The 21,795-nt window shown below is 54.1% G+C and overlaps 2 protein-coding genes across 5 annotated transcripts in view; one reads left to right on the forward strand and one right to left on the reverse strand.

The window, feature by feature from the left end:
- STPG4 (sperm-tail PG-rich repeat containing 4) overlaps window positions 1–2,175 on the forward strand; it is a 38,444-nt gene extending 36,269 nt beyond the window's left edge. Inside the window, exon 7 of the mRNA XM_013056356.2 lies at window positions 1,615–2,175. Coding sequence (XP_012911810.1) covers window positions 1,615–1,731 — 117 coding nt within the window. The 3' untranslated portion in view covers window positions 1,732–2,175. The remainder of the gene's footprint in view (window positions 1–1,614) is intronic.
- Window positions 2,176–13,237: 11,062 nt separating this feature from the next.
- Window positions 13,238–21,795, reverse strand: part of TTC7A (tetratricopeptide repeat domain 7A) — a 114,324-nt gene continuing 105,766 nt past the window's right edge. For all 4 annotated transcript variants that reach the window (XM_045077730.1, XM_004753007.2, XM_045077729.1 and 1 more), the window contains one exon: window positions 13,238–15,515. In XM_045077730.1, the coding sequence (XP_044933665.1) occupies window positions 15,294–15,515 (222 nt within the window). In that variant the 3' untranslated portion in view covers window positions 13,238–15,293. The remainder of the gene's footprint in view (window positions 15,516–21,795) is intronic.

Genomic DNA, 21,795 nt, shown 5'->3' on the forward strand with positions numbered 1-21,795 from the left:
GGCATTAGCAAGATCCAGACACAGACTTCTGTCCAAGCTCCCAAGGCTGAGCATCTTCAGGAAGCTGGAGTTATGCTAACCAAACTCCCAGGAAGCTGATAGAAAGGCCAGAAGGTGTGCTTTACGAGTAATTTACAAATGTCCAGTCAGGCAGGCTTGCTTGGAGCCACTTGCTCTATAGGGTGTCTCCCCTTATAGGAAACTCTTCACTGAAGCCAAGGACAATCCAAAGTTTGCTCAGTGACAGTGAAATCAGGGCTGGGGGATAGAGCCGGGTGTTCTCAAGGTCTGAGAGCCAGCAAGGGTAGCCTCCTGGGGGGTAGCCTTGTGAGACGGAGGCCCACAGACCTGCTGTTCTGTGGTCTGGTTTTCCAGGACTCCACCCGCATGTTGCTTCCTCATTAATAGCACTAATAAAGGCTTCAGCTTCCTTTGACATCTGGCCAGGACTTGATTAGATTTCCAGGCTGCTCCTCTGCTTTCGGCAGAGGAGACATCCTGTCACTGACCGCAGCTTCTGCGGGCAACTGACTTCATCCACTCCAAGTCTGACCACCCTGTCCCACTTCCAGGGTAATCCTATTTCCACCCTCTCTCTCTCCTGGAGAGATAACACACTGCAAAGAAGGATGGAAATGACAAGCCCATGATAATAGGGAATAATAATAGTGCTGGTAGCTAATGTGCCGAGAGCTGTCGCTGCCAAACTGGGGCTCTCCGCCCTGGAGGGCCTCCAGCAAGCCTCGTTACCTCCTGTCTTGGGTGAGGCTGAGGAAGCACAGGGCCCAGGGTCACACCAAGCCATTGGTGGTGAGACTGGGACTCGAACTCAAGCCTGTCTGACGTCAAAACCCTTCCCTGGGCCCCCCACACACAGACACTGATGCTTCACCAATAGACCCGAGATAAAATCCCTTCAGGCGTCCAGAATCCGTACATGTCCCCTGGCATGGGAAATGCTGACCGAAGAAATCAAAGTCTTCGCCTGAGTCTATGGAAATGACATCGGTTGCATTCGATCACTGTAGAAGAGAATCTTCATTGACATCATTGGCAAAATGACTTTTTCAAGAATTTCATCCAAAGGAAAACATTTTGCTTTTAGAAATGAGAACTTGTAGATCCCTTGAGACTACTTTGGACCCTGGGGTCTGCAGACTTTGAGGTACAGAAACCCGAGTCTGGACTTTTTGAGGTCAACCACCCAGGTTCAGAGTCCATTTTCTCCAGTACCTTATCATGAGACTAGGTGCTTGGCGGGGGGACGACAATGGCGTTCCCAGGGACAGGAGCTGTCTGGGCAGTGCCCACTGAGAAAGTGTGCCTTGAGGGGCAGGTGGGATATGAGCCCGCTGCCTAGCAAGCTCAGGCCAGTGTTTGCTTGTCTGCCCTTCTTTTGACACTTTTGGAGTCCTGGAGAAAGCCATGGATGGGAGAAGGCCTCTGCTCCAAGGACCGGCTCCAAGTCAAGGGTGCCCCATTGTAGTTGGGCGTGACCCTCATTTTCCCTAGTAGGGATTTGCCAGTGAGGGCTGAGCCCACAGCTGGACTCAGGGGGCCCCTGAGTGTTGGAGACATGGTCTCATCAGTCTCTGTTTTCTGTTTTGTTTTCAGAAAACCCCCGGCCCAGGAGCATACACATCTTCAGTGCAATTCCCCAAGCAGCCCCCCACCATAGCCAAAATGGGCCGAGAGAATAGCCTTTTCTTCAACAACACAATTGGCTTTTAAAATAAAACCATCTTGGCCCTCAGCTATTTTGAGTTTAGCAAGCGCTTCTGTTTAGAACACTCTGTTTTATGTTCTTTAGAAGGGTTTGACACAGAACATCATGGATTGCCCAGGCGACCCTCCTGCCCGCTTCTGTGGAATAGTCCCAGCATAATTTCCAGTTCACTCTCGAAAGTGTCTTGGCTTGAATAATAAAGTGTGTTCACTCTGTTTGTTGTCCAAGGATACATTCCAAGACAGTGCTCCTGGGCTCCTCCTGCGGCAGCTTGGAGAGACTCTGATGTGTCCGGGCTGTGCTCTGCATGGCCATGGGCATTAGGGCTATAGGACCTCACAGCCTCACGGATGTGTCCTTGGGGGTCAGCATTCAACCAAAGCTATGCTGGGTGTGCCAAGATCCCAGCAGGTGGTTCTTTCTCTTTCTCAAGTCCCTGAAAAGAATAATATTGATTCAACCCAATGGGTGTTTGTGGTTTTAAGTCAACAAAAATATTTGAGTATCTGCTCTGCGCCAGGTGTGCTGGGGTTGGGGCACTGGGGGTGGGTTGCTTCACAGAAAGATGAATAAGGCATGTGACTGAGTTTGGGGAGGGCTATAGGGGAGACAAGGCCAGAGAGGGAATTTGGGGTAGTGCCTGCCTCCAGGAAGGCTTTGAAAGCTGTGCCATGTGGCTCTTCCAGTCCCCTTGTGTCTAAGCTCAGGGACTGCCCTCACGTGATGGTAGTTCTACTGGGAAGACAGTCACTCATCTCAGAAAGCCGTGAAGTCACTGGTTCTGGTGCACAGAGGAGGCCACAGGCAGGCAGAGCAGGGATGAGGCCCCGCGGCCATGAGCGGTGAAGGATGGCTGCGTGCAAGTGACCAGAGGGCTGAGAAGGGCAGAAAGGAGGGGCAAGAAGGTTGGGGGCAAAGACCCCTTGAGGGTGAAAGGCAGGGATAAATATTTGCTGGAGGGGGACTGAGGGAGCCTGGCCCAACGAAAGTGGGAGGTGCCATGAGGGTGGAACGGAGTTGGGCCGGGCTTGGTCTGAAGCCAGGGCCCCACGCAGCCCTGTGTGCTGGGAAGACCTGCTCAGGCAGCCTCTGCCAGACATACTCCCTCGCATGACAGCGAGTATCTGGTTGGAAAGATTCCAGAATCATTAATAAATGGAGGGCATCGTTTTTTTTTTTTTTTAATTAAAAAAACTAACTTTTAAAACAAAACTAAAATAAATGCTTATATTTTGTGTGGGTTTTTTTTTTTAAGATTTTATTTATTCATTTATTTGAGAGAAAGAGAGGGCGAGAGGGCAAGAGAGCACAAGCAGGGGGAGTGGAGCGGCAGAGGGAAAGGGAGGAGCCGACTCCCCGCCAAGCAGAGAGCCCCACATGGGGCCTGACCCCAGAACCCTGGGATCATGACCCAAGCTGAAGGCAGATGCCCAACAGACTGCGCCACCCAGGCACCCCTATTTTGTTGTATTTTAAAAGGAGAACCACCCCCATCTCTCTTCCCTATCTTATAAGCCTTACAAAAAGGGGTGTTGGAGGCAAAAAAGAGAAGGTTGTCATCTCACTGAATTTATTCAAATTTCTCATTTGTTGAAGAAACTCCCTGTGTTGCATTCTTTTAGAATAGAAAACAGGTACTTGTTAAGATCAGACGTGTCTCAGGGGTGGTGGCTGATCTGTTCCACTTTGATCAGAAGATGACTGCAGGGCAGAGAGTTCCAAATTTTATTCTCCAAGTGGGTCAGAGTCCCCTGCAGGGTCAGAAAGTAACAGCGGGCATTTCTGACAGAGGGGGTTTTCTCTAGGAAACAGTGGCTCAGGTTGCCCCAGTGCTCAGGGAAGCAGTTGGTTCTAGAAAGCGAGAGAGGTAAGAGGTGGTCTATGTCTGTGTGAGGGCTTGTGGATGAAAAATGAGAGGAACCTCTCATCCCAGCAAGAGGTGTAAGCACAGGGGTACCTCCCTGACAAGAGTGGGAGCCAGGGGCTGGCAGGAACTACCTCTCTGCCTCTGTCTCCCCACTGCTTCTCTCTCAGGCCTGCTTCTCCCTCAGAAGGCCGACCTTCACTGCCTCTTCACATGTATAGGTTGTAATGTGGCTGCCTCAGCCTCTCCTCACGTCATTTCCCGAGCCAACACGCTGAAAGAATGTCAGCAGCTCCTCTTGGTTCTAGGTTCCTGGGGGGAGATTTCAGTTGGCCAGCTTGGAACAGGGGTTGGCCCCCAGGCCCTTCAGCTGTGGCCAAGAGGGCTGGGACCCTTGTTGTGGACACAGCTCAGGGCCCCAGATGTGTGGCATGTGTGTAACTGGGGTCGAGGGCAGTTTCTTGGATTCTAGAAGGGAATGAAGACTCCTTGAGAATGAGGAGGGAAGGAAGGAGGTCTTCACCCACCTATAGGAACGGGTTGGAGAGGTTTACAGGGGCTTGGAGGTAAAACCACTGGGGAACAGTCTGCAGGGCTATTTGGATCCCCCTTGCATTTCGTTGTCATTCACCAAGCTTTGCTTTTGACTCCCGTGACTCTGTCCATCTTTCTGGAGCGAGGCTACCTCAGCCTGGCCTGCCTTACCAGTCTTGCCATCGGCCTGTAAAACAACCCTCACCCTCCTCTGTGATTCTAGCTGGTGAGACTGTGACTCTACCCTGGGATATTGGCAGAGGGGTTGGTAGGAACGCAGTGGTGGGAAGAGCAATGTTTTACTTCTTTGGCATATTTCAGTATTTTTTATAGTAATTCCTACAAGGAGGCAGAGGCTTTCCCTAAGAGATCAGAGGAATTCCAGATGGCTTCTTCCTGCCACAGCCCCAAACTGAGATGGTATGTGAAGAGCAGGGCCTCCTTCTATTCTTTCAAGATGGAGAGACTGGACAGACCTGGGTTGACTTTGAGCTTGAGCTCTGAGATTGGGCTGTTCACATCGAGCAACAAGGGCTGTCATGTGCATCAAATGACATGTCCAGAAGGGTTTAGAAAAGCCCTAGAGCACTGCAGATGAAAGGGACCACGGGGTAAATCCTAAGCCCCTCGTCCCTCCCCTATCGACTGCTGTGACCCAGCTTCTCGAGGCCCGTCATGGCTTGCCCGACTATCCTCTGTTCCTCTCCCCTCCAACCCACCCAGCCACATGCAGTTGTACTCTGAATTTGGCTTCAGCCAGGGGCCGTGGCTCTTTGTGGCTACAAATCTCTTCTGCTGTTTCCATGTGAAGTTCTCTCTCCATTAAGTCAAAGCATGTCAGAAGCCACAGCGCTGTGGGGGACAGCTCTTCCTCCTCCCTCTGTGCTCTTTCCTTTCTTCCTCACTCCCACTCCACCCCACCCCCATTGCTCTCTGGACCTACAGGGGACCCGCTACACACCTGGAGGCCAAGGGCCACAGGTTTCTTGGGAGCCAGGCCCTGCTTCTGGCACCATCTGTCACCTGCTTCATGCCCCTGACCTCAGTGCAGCACAGAGCTGCCTGGACTCGGGCCCCCAGGCCTGGGATTATTTTGAAAGCCCTGTTCTCTTAAAACATAGTTCAAAATCTGTAAGGTCAGAATCAGTGGTTCTAAGCTACATTTTAGAATCCCCTGGGGAAACTTTAAAAAAATCTCGGTGCCGGCCCGTTCTCAGACAGATCACATGAAACTCTCGGAGGACTGGATTCAGGCCCAGTACTTTTTTTGTTAATACCTTCCCCCCAGCCCCAGGTGACTCTGATGAGCAGCCAAGATTGAGAGCTGCCTCAAAGAAAGTATGAAGGCACCATCACCAGTGATCCTGTGCGAGGTCCCGGCTGTCTTCCCAACCCTAGAGGTTTAGGAGGAAGATAGGCCCAGCTCTGAAGAAGAGTACCGTATTAGCTTCTGGCCGAGGCCTGAGGGGAGAGGATGGCACAGGCCCTGGTCAGTCTGGGTAAAGCTAGTATCGGAGTGTCATTGGGTAGAGCTTGTTCTGGGTAGAAAGGACCACAGGAGCCTTGAACCCTGGCACCTCTTGGCCTGACTCTGGGCAGGTCTCCTCACAGACCTTTGTTTTTGGCCAAGGGCAGGGTTGCAGGCATACAGAGCCTGTGGGTTGCCCAAAGGGTGGGTTTGGGCTTCTAGATACAGGATCACAAGGGCTGGGTGGGCTTGTGGGGACCAGTGCCAGAAACACAAAGCCTGGTCTGGCTTCTCTGCAGCCTCCCCAGAGAAGAGACGATCCTGGATGGCAGGAGGAGCCAAGTCTATAACCGTGGAAGCTGGGAAGTTAGGGATGATGAATTAGCAAGGGAGGGGTGAGAGATGGGACCCGGAAGTTGGGAAAGAAGTATAGCCAGAGGTAGGGGAAGCCCAGGGGGAGAACTTGTTAACCATACCCTTGGCCAAATCAGTGCTCAGGAAAACGTGTTACCCTCCTGGAGAGTGGTGGGGGTTCAGAGAGGCCCAGCCAGCAGCTGAGGAGGTAGCAGTGTGGCTGCTCTTTGTGGGAATGTGGCTTACTGCCTGAGAACTGTAGACCGGATGGTGGGCCCAGGCCCATCGACGCTGCATCTCTGGTCACAGGAGTGGGCTAGGCAGGGACAGGAGGCGGGGATTGACAAGGCATTCCATTCACCCAGGTGGAACTGAGAGGCCTAGAAGCAGGGCAGGGTCGGACAGCAAGGCGGTGTGCTTAGAGATGTTTGGGTCACAGTTGGAGCTCAGGGCTTGATGAGGGCTGGCCATTGCTCCCTCATCCTTTTTCAGAAGTCCCAGAGCTCAGAGGTCCTGCCTGGCAACGGACCTCTTAAGGTACGTTCTTCTTAAAGAGAAAGGAAGTTGCTGGGGAATCCCGTGTTCAACAGGGCCAGAGAGGACACTTGGAAGCATGCCAGGCAGCATCATGCCTGCTGAGGCTTTAAATCCCCACCCCGTCCCGGGCTGGGCATGGGCTCTGGGTTGCAGAGTACCCCTGAGCCCACATGCCCAACCCTGTGCCTCAGGGAGCTTTTACCAAACTGCCTGCCTTAGTTTCCTGTGTCTTTTCCCATAGACTTTGTTGCCTCAAACAACACAGACTTACTGTCTTATGGTTCTAGAGGTGAGAAGTCTCCAATCGGTCTCATTGGGCTCAAGTCAGGATGTTGGCAGGATTCGTTCCAGAAGGAGCCTCCTCTGAGAGGCTCTGGGGGAAAAATGGTCTCCTTGTCTTTTTCAGTTTCTAGAGACCATCTGCCTTCCTTTGCTCGTGGCTTCTTCCTCAAATCACTCTACACTCCTGTTCCCAGCACAACCACTCCTGGCTCCAACCGTCCTGCTTTCCTTTCGTGAGGATCCCTGTGATTGTATTGGGTTCACCTAGATGATCCAGAAAATCTCCCTTTCTCAGGGCCCTTAATCATGTTTGCAGAGCCCCTTTACCGCGTGGGAGAAGAGGGTGCCTGGCTGGCTCAGTCTGTAGGGCAAGGGGCTCTTGATCTTGGGGTTGTGAATTCAAGCCCCACGTTGGGTGTAGGGATTGCTTAAAGAAATAAACATTAAAAATCTTTAAAAAAGAAAAAAAAAAAACATGTAGGAGAACATATTCCCAGGTTCTGGGGATTAGGACAGAGACAACTTTGTGGGGGACATTATTCATACCTTCACAGCATCTATCTAACCTGTAGCTGGGATAAGGGAGTGAGGCATTCTTCTGCCAGAAATACTCCCCGCACCCGCCCTTGGTGTGCTAATTCCAAGCACCCTCCCCCTTCTTCCTAACTGGGGTAGGTGCCTCTTATTAATGCCCCAGCAGTCCTTCAAATACTTGCCTGAGGCCAGCATTGGACTGTGGGCTCCGGGATCATAGAGTCGGGACCTACTGGGCATCAGGGAATTTCCCGGTGCCTGGCACAGCATTAGCAGTTAGTAGGTGCTCATTGAATATGCCATGTGCTCCAAGACACACAATTATCCTCTAGGAGATGGACAGGCTTGTATAAACTATGTTATGGAAGTTCCTTTGATTATTTTGGACCACAAAGAATTATTCAGCGAATGGCCATTAGCCTGAATAACCTTAGTTGTTGCTGGTGTTGGGTACTGACAGAAGTCATCTGATGAAATAAGTTTTTAAAAAAGAGGAGGTAAAGAAATTGAGTACCGATTTAGAAGTTCTTCCTGGAGGTTTGATAATAAGTTTTCAGGTGTTAGATGTTATAAACAAGCTCTCTCTCTAGATCACTTAAGAGGTACTTGTGTTAAAAGTTGCATTATGGGAAGTGGGATTGGGTGGGGCGGGGGGGGGTCTCTTCTAGTGTTTTACAAGTGTTACTTCTAACTCCAGATAGAATTTCCAGTTAGAATTTCCAGGGCCACATTATTCCGGGATTTTAAAAGCACCCTATATTTTATTTGTTTTAATTCTAGCATAGTTAACATAGTGTTTTTGTTTTTTAGAGAAAGAGAGAAAGAATGAACACGTGGGGAGGAGGGTGAGAGAGAGAGAGGGAGAAGCAGACTCTCTGCTGAGCAGGGAGCTTGATGCGGGACTTGACCCCAAGACCCCGAGATCATGACCTGAGCCGAAGGCAGACACTTCACCAACTGAGATCTCCAGGCGCCCCAACATATAATATAACCCCAACAGTGTTTTATTAGTTTCAGGTATAGTCAAAGTGCCCAGGCTTAAATAACTTATATGGACATGAAAACGAAGTTTCTGGAAAATTGTGTCCAATGATCCATGTATCTACAATGCAGGTGAAGATCCTAATGGCGAAGATGCTTATTTTTACACTAATTTGTAGAGTAGGATTAAATACACATGTAAATTTATGAAGAAGATAAAATGGTTTGGGACCAACTGCAGGCCCTTGAGCAGCCACAGGAGACTCGGGAGGGCTGCGGCCCTCTGCCGAGCTTCTGCCTTAGCCACCCTCAGGGTAAAGCGCTGGGATGGCATGGGGGTTAGGTGAGAGGGAAAGCTAAGGTCAGCCTGTGGGAGGAGACAAGCTGGCCTTGCTCCGAATTTCTACCCCAAGTCTTCCAGGAGCAGGAGAGCCTCCCTAGAGTCCAGAGGGTCCCACTCGTGAGGGCACATGTAGGCACAGCTGAGGCCAAGTGTGTGGGGATGGGGGGCTGCCCTCAGGAAGAATAATCCCCCGGGCCTGTGCCTGCCTGATTGTTCTGCCAAGCGATAGTGTCCCCTACCGGGATGGTGAAAGGTGGGCAGTGGGGAAGAGATGCTTCGGGAAGGTATGGGAATTGGGTCCTGAAGAAGGAGGGGTACAGAGTGAGCCCCCGCAGGTGTTCTGGGAAGAGGACTTGCAGGGGTGGAGCAGCTGTGGGGGTGGGGCACGAGTCTTTGAAGCCACAGGAGACTTTACAGAGGCACAGAAGGAAGAAGGAAGGAGGAGAAAGAGAGCAAAGCCGAGGGAAAGTGCTGCTCCAAGCTAAGAGAAGCTGTCTGGATGCAGGACAGTGCCCTGGCCCCAGCTCCCCTCTGTGACACACCCCCAGCTTGCATGGGGCCAGGCCCCCGAAGCCCCTGCACTCTTGGCAGGGTGCTTCTCAAGGCAGCCCTTGGGGAGTGGGAGCAGTGTGGGAGGACACCACCCACAGCCACTGAGCCCTGGCCCTTGGTTGGGCGGCGGGTAGTGAGCCTTGGGCCCCTGGGCACAAGACCAGCGTGCAAGGGAACCTCTAACGGCCTCTTTCTTCCTCTGCTCTCCCCACCAGCCGAAGTGATTAAGATCACAGTTACAGATGGGGAGTCTTTTTTATTTTTTTTTTATTTTTTTATTTTTTTAAAGATTTTATTTATTTATTTGACAGAGAGAAATCACAAGTAGATGGAGAGGCAGGCAGAGAGAGAGAGAGAGGGAAGCAGGCTCCCTGCTGAGCAGAGAGCCCGATGTGGGACTCGATCCCAGGACCCTGAGATCATGACCTGAGCCGAAGGCAGCGGCTTAACCCACTGAGCCACCCAGGCGCCCTTTATTTTTTTTATATATAATTTTTTATTTTTTATAAACATATATTTTTATCCCCAGGGGTACAGGTCTGTGAATCACCAGGTTTACACACTTCACAGCACTCACCAAAGCACATACCCTCCCCAATGTCCATAATCCCACCCCCTTCTCCCAAACCCCCTCCCCCCAGCAACCCTCAGTTTGTTTTGTGAGATTAAGAGTCACTTATGGTTTGTCTCCCTCCCAATCCCATTTTCTTTCATTTATTCTTCTCGTACCCACTTAAGCCCCCATGTTGCATCACCACTTCCTCATATCAGGGAGATCATATGATAGTTGTCTTTCTCCGCTTGACTTATTTCGCTAAGCATGATACGCTCTAGTTCCATCCATGTTGTCGCAAATGGCAAGATTTCATTTCTTTTAATGGCTGCATAGTATTCCATTGTGTATATATACCACATCTTCTTGATCCATTCATCTGTTGATGGACATCTAGGTTCTTTCCATAGATGGGGAGTCTTGACATCAGAGTCAGGCTGTTCGAGCTGGAAAGTTTGCTCGGGATGGAACGGAGCGCTAGTGCCTCCATCTTTTGGCCCTTCAGAGGAGGGGGGAAAGTCGGCTTCCTTCTTTCTTTCTGAGAGCTCTGTCTTCAGGAAGATTCACCTGCTCTTCATTCTTGCTCCCTGCCCCTCCCCACCAGCTGCCTTCCCTACTCCCCCTCACCCAGGGCTTCTCCTCCCCCACCCACTGCTTCCCCCTTCCACCATCCCACACTCCTATTACAGAGGCCAGACACCCTGCAGCCTTTAGCAATGTCAGTGTCCCGAAAGGCAAAGAGAGGCAAAAGGAAACAAAAGAGACAGAACAACCAAGGGGAGTACCTGGACTGGGGCTGGAGGAAAACAATGCTCCGAAGAACACGATCAACCAATGGGCATATGGATGGGACAGAGGATAAAAGAGCAGGTCAGTGTCAAACCTGGGATCAAGTCCTGCATCAGGCTCCTTGCTCAGCCGGGAGTCTGCTTCTCCCTCTCCCACTACCTGCTGCTCTCCCTGCTTGTGCGAGCGTTCTCTCTCTTTGACAAATAAATAAAAGCTTTAAAACAAAGTCCACAATGACAGTTAAGGGAGAAAGAGAATCAGAGAGTGAGTGAGAACAGGAGAACAGTGACAGCACCAGTCTGGGGACCACCCTCTCCCCCGCCATGTCACATGGTCCCGGCAGGCAGGGCAGTGGCATCACATGGCCCGCACACAGCTCCTGTGGCGAGTCCGTCATGTTTCCGGGCTGCCTGGCATCTTTTGAACCCTCTTGCTATTTGGGGACGTTCCAGCCTCTTGAGGGACCTCCACTTAAGGAGTGTCCTCTCTGGCCGCAGAAGGGCGACAGCAGCAGGATGCACTGAGCATCACTCCTTCCTCCTCACCAAAGCCGGGGCCCAAGCCTTCAGCCAGTGGGGTGAGGCTGTGGCACCCCAGACCTACATCGCCCCCTTTAATGCTGCAGTAGAGGCCCCCCCCCATGATGCACGTTTCCATGGACCCCAGAGGGACCAGCATGCTGCTTCAGGGACAGGCACTTCCTGTGGCTCTCCCTCAAGGGTCCATGAGTCGGTGCTGTGCCGGGTCCTCAGAAGGGGGCCGGTGGCCAGAGCACTGGCTCTGTAGGCCAGGACCTAGGTTCTCGGGCTCCGTGACCTCTCTTCCTTTCATGGGGACCAAACCCACCTCCCAGGGTGGTTGACTACCAAAGGAGCAACATGACAAGTATGTACATTGTCGAGTGCAAGGAGAGTATTACTAAAGGCTGCCACTTTCTTGCTAAGAGATGAGCCAGTTCAGAGCAGAGTTATGCCTTTGAGCCCAGCCTGGTTTCTGATGCCATCAGAGAAGCCAGATTGTGGCTGCTTTGGCCCCAGGTCCATGCCCCACAGTTACTGTTCTCGGGCTCCTGGAAGCACCCCTTGTCTCTCTCTGGGAGCGACCTCCAGGGGTCTCTGTCCTTTGCAACTGGAACAGTCTGATAAAAATTCCAAGGAATTTCTGGCAGGGGACAGACAGGATACTCTCTCCATCACCACCTTCCTAGCCTCCACAGTCCTTCAGGTTGGCACCGTGGGGGTTGGTCCCACAGGTCGCTCATGTGTGAGGCTCCCTGATTATAGGCTGCCATCGGGAGCTGGCAGCATGGGCTGGGGGAGGTTTGTTTAGTTGGAAGCTTCCCAAGGCTGAGAAATATTTGCATGGTGATGACATCTGAGAGCCCGGTGGGGGAGCGAATGCAACAATGAGCTCTTTGGTATCAGAAAGGAGTCTGGGTGTTGGTGGCTGAAATTCCATTCATATTTATGCCTGTAGATAAACACTATTAATACTGAAGGGCTGTGTCCCAGAGCCTGCCAGGGGTGCTGGAGGTCCATGGGGGCGACTATGCAATCCTGAGTCTTGTCCCCAGACCGCAGCCCTTGTTCTGGCACCATGGATGGGACACTGTGTGTGTGTGTGTGCGTGTGTACAAGGGGAGGTCTGCAGATGGGAACTGGGGGTCAGGAAACGCTCGAGTCTCCACTTACTGCCTGACTCTCTAACATCTGACCAACCTCGGTCAGCTTGTGTCTGGAGTAGGAAGGCCTTCCCTCCCTTTCTCCATTCTCTTCTTTGTAGGGTGAGCTTTCTAGACCTTTCTCCAGGACTGGCACACGAGGTGATGCCACGTGTGGCCTCAGGCAGTCTTGGTCACTGCAAGGGTCCTCAAGCTGGTGGTGAGGGTGTGAAAGTAGTAACATGATACCAATTGTTTAATCACTGCAGACTGGATGTGTTTTCCTAAAGCATCACAGTGAAAGGGAAGCTGGGCCCCCACCAGCTCCAAAAAAGGCCCTTCCTCCCTGGAACAGCAAGGCTGTCCCCACAAGAATAGGGCTGAGGGTGAGGGCGGAGGAGGCAGGACCTCCATGAGGCCATGGGAGTGGGAAGTTCTCGCCTGTGCCAGGAGAGAATGGTACCCACTCTCTTCCAAGTGAGTGGCTGCAGCTCTGGGGGTGCACCTGATGATCCCATGGGGCACACAAAGAAAACAGAGCTTCTCTGCAAACCCCCGTCATCCTTCCAGATGTGATGCATGTTTCTTCGATACGGGGTATACTGGCATGGGTGTGACGTGTTTTAGGAGTGCACTGGCATGGACTTCACGGCGAGGTGGTTGGTCAGGCCGCATGCAGCGGGCACCCTCGGCACGCAGCTCTCTCTGGGTACTTCTCCTCCAGGTACCCAAGATGTGCCACCCGCAGTGCCCACAGGCAGCGGGAGGCTCAGGCCCACGGGAGGTACAGTGGCAGGCGGAGGGGAAGCTTACTCTGGCGGCCCCACCCAGACCCCCCCACTGCCTCCTTCCAGTCCCCTCCAGGCTTCAGCACCTGCCTAACACCCGCCCCCCCAATCTCCCCCTGCTCCCACCAGTCTCTTCCCGGGCCCCTCCCTGCTTCCTCCTCCCCACCCCTCCCCACTCATGGCTTCTCAGGCCTCTTCCTGCAACACTCCCTCCTCACTAAGCACTCAAAGCCTGTTCTGGGATACCTATTGGAGGAAATGAACACACTGCATTCCTTCCAAGGATCTCTTTATTCCAGACCTTTATTTCAAATTGCCCACAACTTGGCCCAACCCTCAGAGGATTCCTCCAGAGTAATGCTGCCAGCAGAAATGCATTTGGTGCCTGTCCTGTGACCAATAGCCAACTACCAATCTTTGGGCATCCCGAGACAAATCATTTGCATCTCTCGTTAGGTTTTTTTCTAACAGAATTTCAGAATAAAAATAGATCTCTATCATATATATATCTATATATCTATATTTATACACACACAGAGAGACAGAGATCCTTCAACCAAGCAGTGAAGGCTCTGGTGTCCTCTGCTGTGTCCCTTGTGGTGCAGGCAACCAGGAGGGGGCAGGCCCTCTCTGGGAGGCACCCGGGGGTGCACAGTGCTGAGCCAGTGTGGTGAGGAGGGAAGGCCTTCCTACTCCGGACACAAGCTGACCGAGGTTGGTCAGGAGGGCGTTTCCCTGAGGAGCAGACTGGGCAATGACGAGCAGGACAGCCCTCATCCCGTCTTTCCACACACCTTAAGATGAGAGAGACGTACCAGATGGAGCTTTAAAAGTAAAACCCAAAGTGCAGATAAAAAAGGAATTCCCTGATAAGGCCACCCCACCCCACGCCACCCCAGGGGGCGGAGTAACTTCTTGGGGAGAATTCCAAGACCATCATGCAGCAGGGCTGGGGGAACCAGGGCAGATACCCACCCACCAGCTCCAGGTCCCCGGCTGACAGAGATCTGCTCTGTCCCCTGCACTGGTCTCTGACTACAGTCCTCACTGGGCCTCAGGCACCGGGGGACCAAATGGCCTGTAGTGGAAATGGACTGTGGATGAGAGGTACTGGGGTCAGTCCCAGAGACTGCCCACCTGCATATTATTATCTCAGAGGGTTCTGCATTGCACCCATTGCCCAGAAACCCAAGGCCTGAAGGAGTATGTTGATGCAAAGTGTGAGGAAGAACTGGGTCCAGCTGCCATGTTTATATCCTAGGGTCTACAGCCTAGGGCTTAAGGAGGCCGCTTGGGCTGGGGCATGGTTCCAGAAAGATATGCATGGCAGAAATGGGAGGGGAGTTAGGGCCGGTGCTCAGTGCCTCTGGCCAGACACCAGAGGCCCAAAAGGCACTTGACAGCAGAGAGGAAGAGCAGTGGGGCCCAACCAGCCTCATGGGGTAAAGAGGAGCATCCTGTAATAGCTCAAACCTGGGAGAGGAACCCAGAGATCCCATCCTCTTCCCACTTGCCAGCAGAATCTTCAAGCTCTGAGTGCCTGAGGCAAGACCTGAGTTACCCAAAACCCAGTCCTGAGACTGGGGCTGAGATCAGGGCCCTAGGGCTTCCCAGGCACAGAGGCACAGGTAGAGGTGAAGTTCAGCTGTGAGGCTCCCCAACCTGCGCTCTCAGGGAGCAAGTCTGGTCACCAAGACTCCAAGTCACTTAGGGTTCAAGCAGACATCTCCCAAGGCACTGAGCTAGGAACTGGGGAAAACCCTCTTGACCTAGTCAGAGAGCAGTTTGTGGGGTTCATCTTTGGTGCTGAAGATCAGGGAGCTGAAGTTCGAGGCCAACACCTCTGCACAGTCACTGGGCAACCCAGGATTGGGGATGTGGAGGGTGGCAGGTGTACTATGGGAGCTTTTAGACAGTGGGGGGAAGTGCTTAGGAGACCCAGACCCTTATTGCACATTGAGATGATGCATAGACACTCTGGGGCAGATGCTCCCTTGCTGATGTGACTTCCCAGCTACTTCCTTCCTCATAAATGCCACGAAGGCGGTCTGAATCCCAAGGAGCAAGGGATTTGTTTTCGATGCAAATCTGGTCTACTGGGCTCCAGATGAGCAGCTCCCAGACCCAGCTGGCCCTGGAGGGAAAGCAGGACTGGAGTGGGGGGAGGCGAGGAGAACTAGGGCTGCAGCCTGCAGACGTGTTCCCTAGAGATGTATTTCCCTGAGGCACCACGCCTCCCCTGTCCTGTGCTCCCTGCTGCCTGCCTGTGTCCGCCTGCCTCCCGCCCCCTAGGGCAGCTCCCTCCCACCCTGCCGCTGCAGTGCCAAGTCACAGCTCTCTGGGGATGATGGAGAAGGGCAGCACCGGGCTGCTGGCCTCCAGCTCAAGGGCAGTGAGGAAGCAGTCGACAGCAGCCTCGCTCTGGCCCTGGGCCTGCAGCACCTCGCCCAGGCCCTGCCAGGCCTCATGGCAGGTGCTCTGCCTCTCCACAGCGTCCCGCAGCACCTTCTGGGCCAGACTCTTGTGGCCCAGCCGACTCAGCATCAGACCCTGGGGGGGCAAGCACAGGGCAAGGTTAGTGAGGGCGCCCTGTGGCAGGAGCATCCTGGCCATCAGGGCAAGGGGGCAGCTCAGCCACCAGAGAGAGGGCTCAGTGTCTCAGCCTTGGGAACCATCAAGTGACGGTTGTCGTTAGCCCATGCAAATTGTACCTGTCCCCGCCCTAGCCCCCCGGATCACCCACCATGGGAGCTCCGTCCCTCCCAGCCTTGAGGATGAGCTTTCAAGTCAGCTGACCCAACTGTGTGCCTGCCCATTATAACTGGGGATGCTGGCAAGTTCCCTCTCTCTGGTCTTCCGTTTCCTCAGCTCTAAGTGGTAAAGACCGCAGTGCCCACCCTAGGGTTGTCAAGTTCGCACGAGTCAGTGTATGGAAAGCACTCGAAGAACACTGTCTGGCATGTGTGAGCTCTCAGTCAGTGGGTCTCTCACCCCGAGGCCTTGCTGCTACCCTGTGGAGCCACCCTTCCCCCCAGGGGTGTGGAGGAATGCGTGCGGCAGGCTTCAGACTCTACAACCTGAAGGCAGAACCTTAAGCTTATGGGTGTGTGTTGGGGGGAGGGGGGCACAGCTCTTTGGCCTGCATCAGCAGTGGTCTTGGTGGGACATCTGGGTCCTGGGACCTACGGCCCATCCCAGCCCGGCCTGGCAGGTGAGGGTCACAGGAGGCCGTTTGCTGGGTAGGACAGGCTCTGGTAGACGAATCAGGGGTGGCTAGGAAGCTTGGTGCTGCTGTTTGTCTTTAACAACCCTGCTGGCAGAGAGAGGAAGTGACAGGAATTGTCACAGAAGTTTGGGAAGTGGAACTGGGATGGTGTCCCTTCTGTGTCCTCTTTCACTCATACTGGGGCAGGGTGCAGGGAGGTGGGAGGACAGGGTAGCGAGTAAGGGGTGGGGGACAGGACCCCCCCTTTGGCCCCCAGTCCCAGAAGGGCTGCTCTGCTCCATCCCACTGATCTGTGTCCTAGCCCTTAAATGCAGCATGGGATGGCAGCACGGGGGTGTTGGGGGGAGGCTCCACTCATTCAAAGACGTGAGGTAAAGCCTAACACTGACTTCCTGGACAGGCGGGGGCTGGGCTAGGGGAGAGGAGCTGCCTTCTATGTTCCTGGAGCCCCCCCACCCCCCCGGGCGCCCGCCCACTGATGGCCATGTACATTTTTAGCTGGAACATTTTCCTCCTCACCACGCTCCTCAGAGTTAGGCCCTCTGTTGCTATGGAGACCCACCGGGAAAGATGCACATGCCCGATTTCCTAAAGTCCTCTGAGGCTTGGAACACAACCAGCGAGGCAAGAGTAAAAGACGGCACTCAGGCAGCCCTAGGCAAAGCCTCTCCCTCTCCCAAGGTGCTGGCCGTGGTCCTGGGGGGTGGGGACAGAGAAGGAAGGGGGAGGGATCTTCATCTCACCTCTTCAGGACAGGACAAAGCTGTCCCCAGGGAGCCCCATGGATGGGGTGGAGGGCAAGCGAGCTAAGGCAGGGCGGGGCCGGCCAGGAGCCGTGCTGACTCAGGGCCGCCCGGGAGTGGAGGGCAGCGCCCAGTCTGGCCAGCAGGGCCCTGGGCCAAGCCGTGCTGCCGGCATGGCCTGGGAGCTGGACCCTGAGCAGCAACCGATGGAACAGGGCCCAAAGGGAGGAGGGAAGGCGGGCGAGACGACGGGCCGCCAGACACCAAAATTAAGCACCAAAAATGGAAGGTTTGCGCCCTGGGAGTCCTGCCCATGAAGGAGCAAGAGAGGACAGATGCGAAGGCCAGCGGGGCCTCATGGTGTGGGGGTGGGGCCACTGTGGGGTTTACATACTCAGTTTTCTAGATCAAGCTTCCACGGAGGATTCTATTTGAAAAGAGGACTCTATCGCTAAAAAGGAGTTCGAAAAACCCTGATCTCCAGCGGTGTGTGGGTGTTTGGTAAGGGGCCAGATGTGGCCGCAGGCTAAACAGGGGTGTGTGTGTATGTGTGTGTGTGTGTGTGTGTCTTGCTCTGCTGGTTTTACTCAAGGTCTGCAGCAGGCTTCTCTGCATGTTTCTTGTAGAGAAAAGAGCCAGGGCTCCACAGCCAGAAGACCTAGCTAGGCTGGGCTGGAATCCCAGCTCTGCCACTGACAAGTGCAGTGACCATGGGCCACTGGCCTGTTTTCTCTGAGCTGTGGTTTCCTCATCTGTGAACCAGAGGACAGAATGGTACTTCCTGGTAGGGAATTGTTAAGAGTCTGCGAGGATGAATCTGCAATCATGTAGGCAGGGCCCACAGTGTGCTGACAGCAACGGGAAGCGTCCCCAGGATGAGCAGAGGGTCCTGTCAGAGTGAGGAGTAGAAGATGATTTCTCTAGAGGGCAAGGCTCCCTGTGGACAAAGACTCGGCCTGGGGTGGGGTTGGATCACATCCCCCATACCCTGGGGTGCTGACCTCAGAGCCTGAAAGGAGACACCGGGCTGGGGTCAGGCTGGGGCCCCGAAGCCCAGGGCCTGTAACAGGATCTGCTGCCACCTGCCTGAGACACCCGTCTGTTCCTGTTCGTGTTTGGTAGCAACTTGAAGCTGTTTGCTGCCTGACAACTGGGCAGGGCCAGCCTCAGGACGACGTGAGGTCTCACCTGCTCTGCCCCCAGCCTGGTGCTGTGCCAAGGGCCTGCCATCACCACCCCCTGCTCTGCACCCCCACCCTAGCCACCCAGAGAACAGGTCTCCAGGGAGATGGTGGGAACACCGTTCCACCCAAACGTCCCTGATGACTCTTCCCCACTCTGGCCAGGGGGCACCCTGAGCCAAGAGAAACCAGACCTGCCAGTAGGTGACTCAGCCTCTGACCCTCACCTGGGAGACGCCACAGCCAGGTGGCCGCAGCAGTCAGAAAGCAACGTGCGAGTTGCTCATGGCTGTTGAGCAACACACCTTTGGGAGGGGGCCAAGGTTACGGACATTCAGGGAGGGCAGGGCTATGGGGAAAGGCCCCGGAAATTCCCAACTTCATTCATTCCTCCTACCCTCCCTTCCTGGAGCTCAGGGAGGAGGGAACATCTGGCCTCATCTCAACTACCCAGGACCCTCCTCCTCCAGCAAGCCTCCCAGGATAGCACCTCCTGGCCACGCCATCGCCTTGAGGTTATGATTCATTACTGGTGGGCTCTCTTGTGCAAGCCATCTTAGGCTGAGAGGGGCAGGGTCCGTGGCTCCTGCCTGCTTGGCTATTCCCCACAAGTTGGCAGCTCAATAGAGTGCAGGTGGGAGGGTCCTGGGTTCTGAGCCAGGTATACCAGAGGCACTTAGGTGTGCGCGTTTGCTGACCTGCTTAGGGCTACAGGGACAGGCAGCCCGAGGGGCCCTCCCTGTTGGAAGATAAGGTTCTCTGGGGGTGGGGGGGAGGGGTACAAAGACTGCAGCCTGGGATGGGGATGAAGGAGAAGACAGGTCCCTCCTTCCTTTCTCAGTATTGCTACTACACACCATCTCACCTCATTAATTCAGTGCCTGACATTGTTGGCCAAGAGGGGAGGGGTAGCCGGAAGGTCTCGGCTGCATGTGTCTTTTTATTCTTCTGGGTTGGGGATGGGGGGGCCATACCCTGGGAAGCAGCCCCCAGCACTAGGCCAGCTGCAGGCCAGGCTGAGAGCTCCCTCCCAGTCCCTTCCCTCAAGTATTTATAGAAGTTATTTTGGGAATTTTCTTTCTGAGCTCAAGGCACATTCCTGGGATTCTGTAACAGCCTTTCCAGCTGGGAAGCAGGGAATCATTGCTGGAGCCTCCTGGTCCCAGGAGCCCTCTGCTTGGGGACCCTGGGCTACAGGGAGGAGCCTGGGGTGGGGCCACCTCTGAGGTTGCTCCCCTCACCCATCCTGAGGCTGACACACCCTGCGGAGGAGGCCCACATTCCAGCCGGAGCTGAGGCGCTCAGGCCCTCTCCCGATGCCAGGTTCTCCCAGGTGTCAGCCTCAACCCGTCCAACCAGACTGGGAATGAGGTGTCTCTCCGGGCTGAGAACGGAGTCCACAGAGCACCACATCCCTCCTGGAGCTGGGGCAGCTCCAAGGCCCCAGGCTGGTCCCACCTCCCTTTTGGGAAAAGGGGCACAAATTCTTCTAGACCCCACCCAACATCTGGTTGACAAGCTCCCCTAGGCTTTCATCCAAAGAGGCCAACAGACTCACTTAGAGCCCAACTAGGTGGGGGTAGCAGAGGCAGCCCCGTGATCGTGTGGCAGAACCCATTCCTCCCTTCAGGCTCCTGCCTACCCCCACACTCCCAAGTGAGATGTTGAACACCAGTGGGCCTCTTGGTGGTGGTGGTGGGGTTGTCTGTCTTCAGAGAGCCATGGACAGACTCAAAGGTGAACACTAGCTTGAGGAGAAAGCACATCACCTCCTAGGGGGCTCTGCCTTTTCCCCTCCCACATTTTGGACTGGTTTCAGGCTCTGGGCCTCTGGAGGCTCTGACCACTCTAGGGCATAGGTGGGCCCTCAGGCCTCGGTCAGGAGCCCAGACTGTGGATGATCCAACTGAACACCCTGTGAGGAGGAGTGAGGGGGGCACCATCGCAGAAGCTCCCTTCTCTGGATGGGAGGCGAAGCTAAGGGGAGGGGGCTCCTAACCCACTGGACAAGGGGAAGGCTGGAGCCTGCTGTACCCTCCCATCACAGGGAGTCTTTCAGACCATTGATTTTGGAGCTAAATTAAGCCAAAAGTGATGTGGGAAACAAAGGCAGAAGAAAAATTATTAAATTTCCTTACCACCTACAGCCCATTGACAAGTCCTTGAAACAGAGTGAACTTCCTCTAGGGACTCAGCTGCCTCGATGTTGACACTTTGCTAAGGGCAAAAGGCAATCCCCTCCAGACCCCTCCCCTCCAGGATACTGTAAGCCTACTTTAACATATAAAAATCCCTCTGGAAACTTCCTTTATCTCTAAACCTAAGATATGTGTTGGCAATCATCCCCCAAGCATAAATCCCACTGATATCCATCATTAGATGGTAAAAAATGACCTTTCCCCAACAATAGCTCAAGGTCCTGGAAACCTTGCTTCCAAAATTCCTGAGAGACTTACACTATCCCTAACCTCCTTTCAACTTGTAAGTATATAATGGGCCACTCCTCATGACCCCAGTGCAGCTCTTTCTGCCCACGGGTCCTGTCCCCGTGCTTTCATAAAATCACCTTTTTGCACCAAAGGGATGCTGAGGACTTCAGGAGCCTACACTTAAGCACAAGGCTTTCGCAAAGTCTTGAGCCAGAGCCAAGGGAGCCTGCCTTCACCTTCTTGAAGGTCTCTGAGCCTGGGCTGGGGGCTGCACCAGCCCAAGAATGAGGTGGGTAGGCAAGGGCCTGAACCCTGGTGAGGCCACCGCTGGGGGACATGCCCCACACAGCGAGCCTCCAGAAATCCCTTCTCCCTCCCGCTCCACTCCACTCTACTTTCCCACCAGGGAATGCAGTCCTCAGGCAAGACTTGGGAGGGATGAGAGAGAGAACTCAGAATAAAACAACAGCACTCGGAGGCCAGATGGCCAACAAGACGTTCCTACGGAGCTTTCCTGCCAAATAGAGCAATGTTCCCTGTCTATCAGAGCTGGTGGGGCAGACGCAGATTCTATGGAGAGGAGCTGTGAGCATGCATGCACACATGTGTGTGTGTGTGTGAAGGACTCAGGGTTCCTGCACAGACAGCACAACACAGCACAAGACTTCTGGGCCTTCCCGTTCCTCCCAGCTGCCTGCGTGCTCCTAGCTACTTGCCATAGTTCAGGAAGCCAAAAAGGAGAGAGAAGCCTAGAGCGGGTGGGTTGTCCAAGACCCCAAGGCATCAGGCCCCAGGAACCAGAAACCCTGCCGTTCTGTGTGCTTACTGGCCTCAGCTGGCACCAGGGAACCTTCAGAGGGCCAGGTACTGGGTGTTACTCTGCAGCTGCTCAAGACACCTTTCCTCCTTCCAGTCAGGAAATAGGCTAAAGCAGCCTGGCCTGACAGAGGTCAAAGCAAAAGGCCAAGCAGGGCCTCCTCAGAACCTGGCCTTTCCTGCTCCTCCTCCCCAGCGGTCTCAGGTCCCCAGCAGGCCTCGTCTGCTGAAGAGACCAGCCTGGAAATGGTTCTCACCCTCACCTCAGTCTCTGGCCTACTGAGCCCTGCTCTCAGCTAAGGTCAGCCTGGCCTTGCACTGTGGATACTCCTGTACCAGGCACAGGGCATTTGGGTCTGGGGTCCTGCACACCTCTGCCTTGGCCAGAAGCATCTGATGGGCTCAGTGAGGACCAAGAGGCTCTGCTACAGTGAA

This window comes from Mustela putorius, unplaced genomic scaffold (genome assembly GCF_011764305.1).
Source record: "Mustela putorius furo isolate JIRA1106 unplaced genomic scaffold, ASM1176430v1.1 tig00000224_pilon_pilon_pilon, whole genome shotgun sequence".
NCBI lineage: Eukaryota > Metazoa > Chordata > Mammalia > Carnivora > Mustelidae > Mustela > Mustela putorius.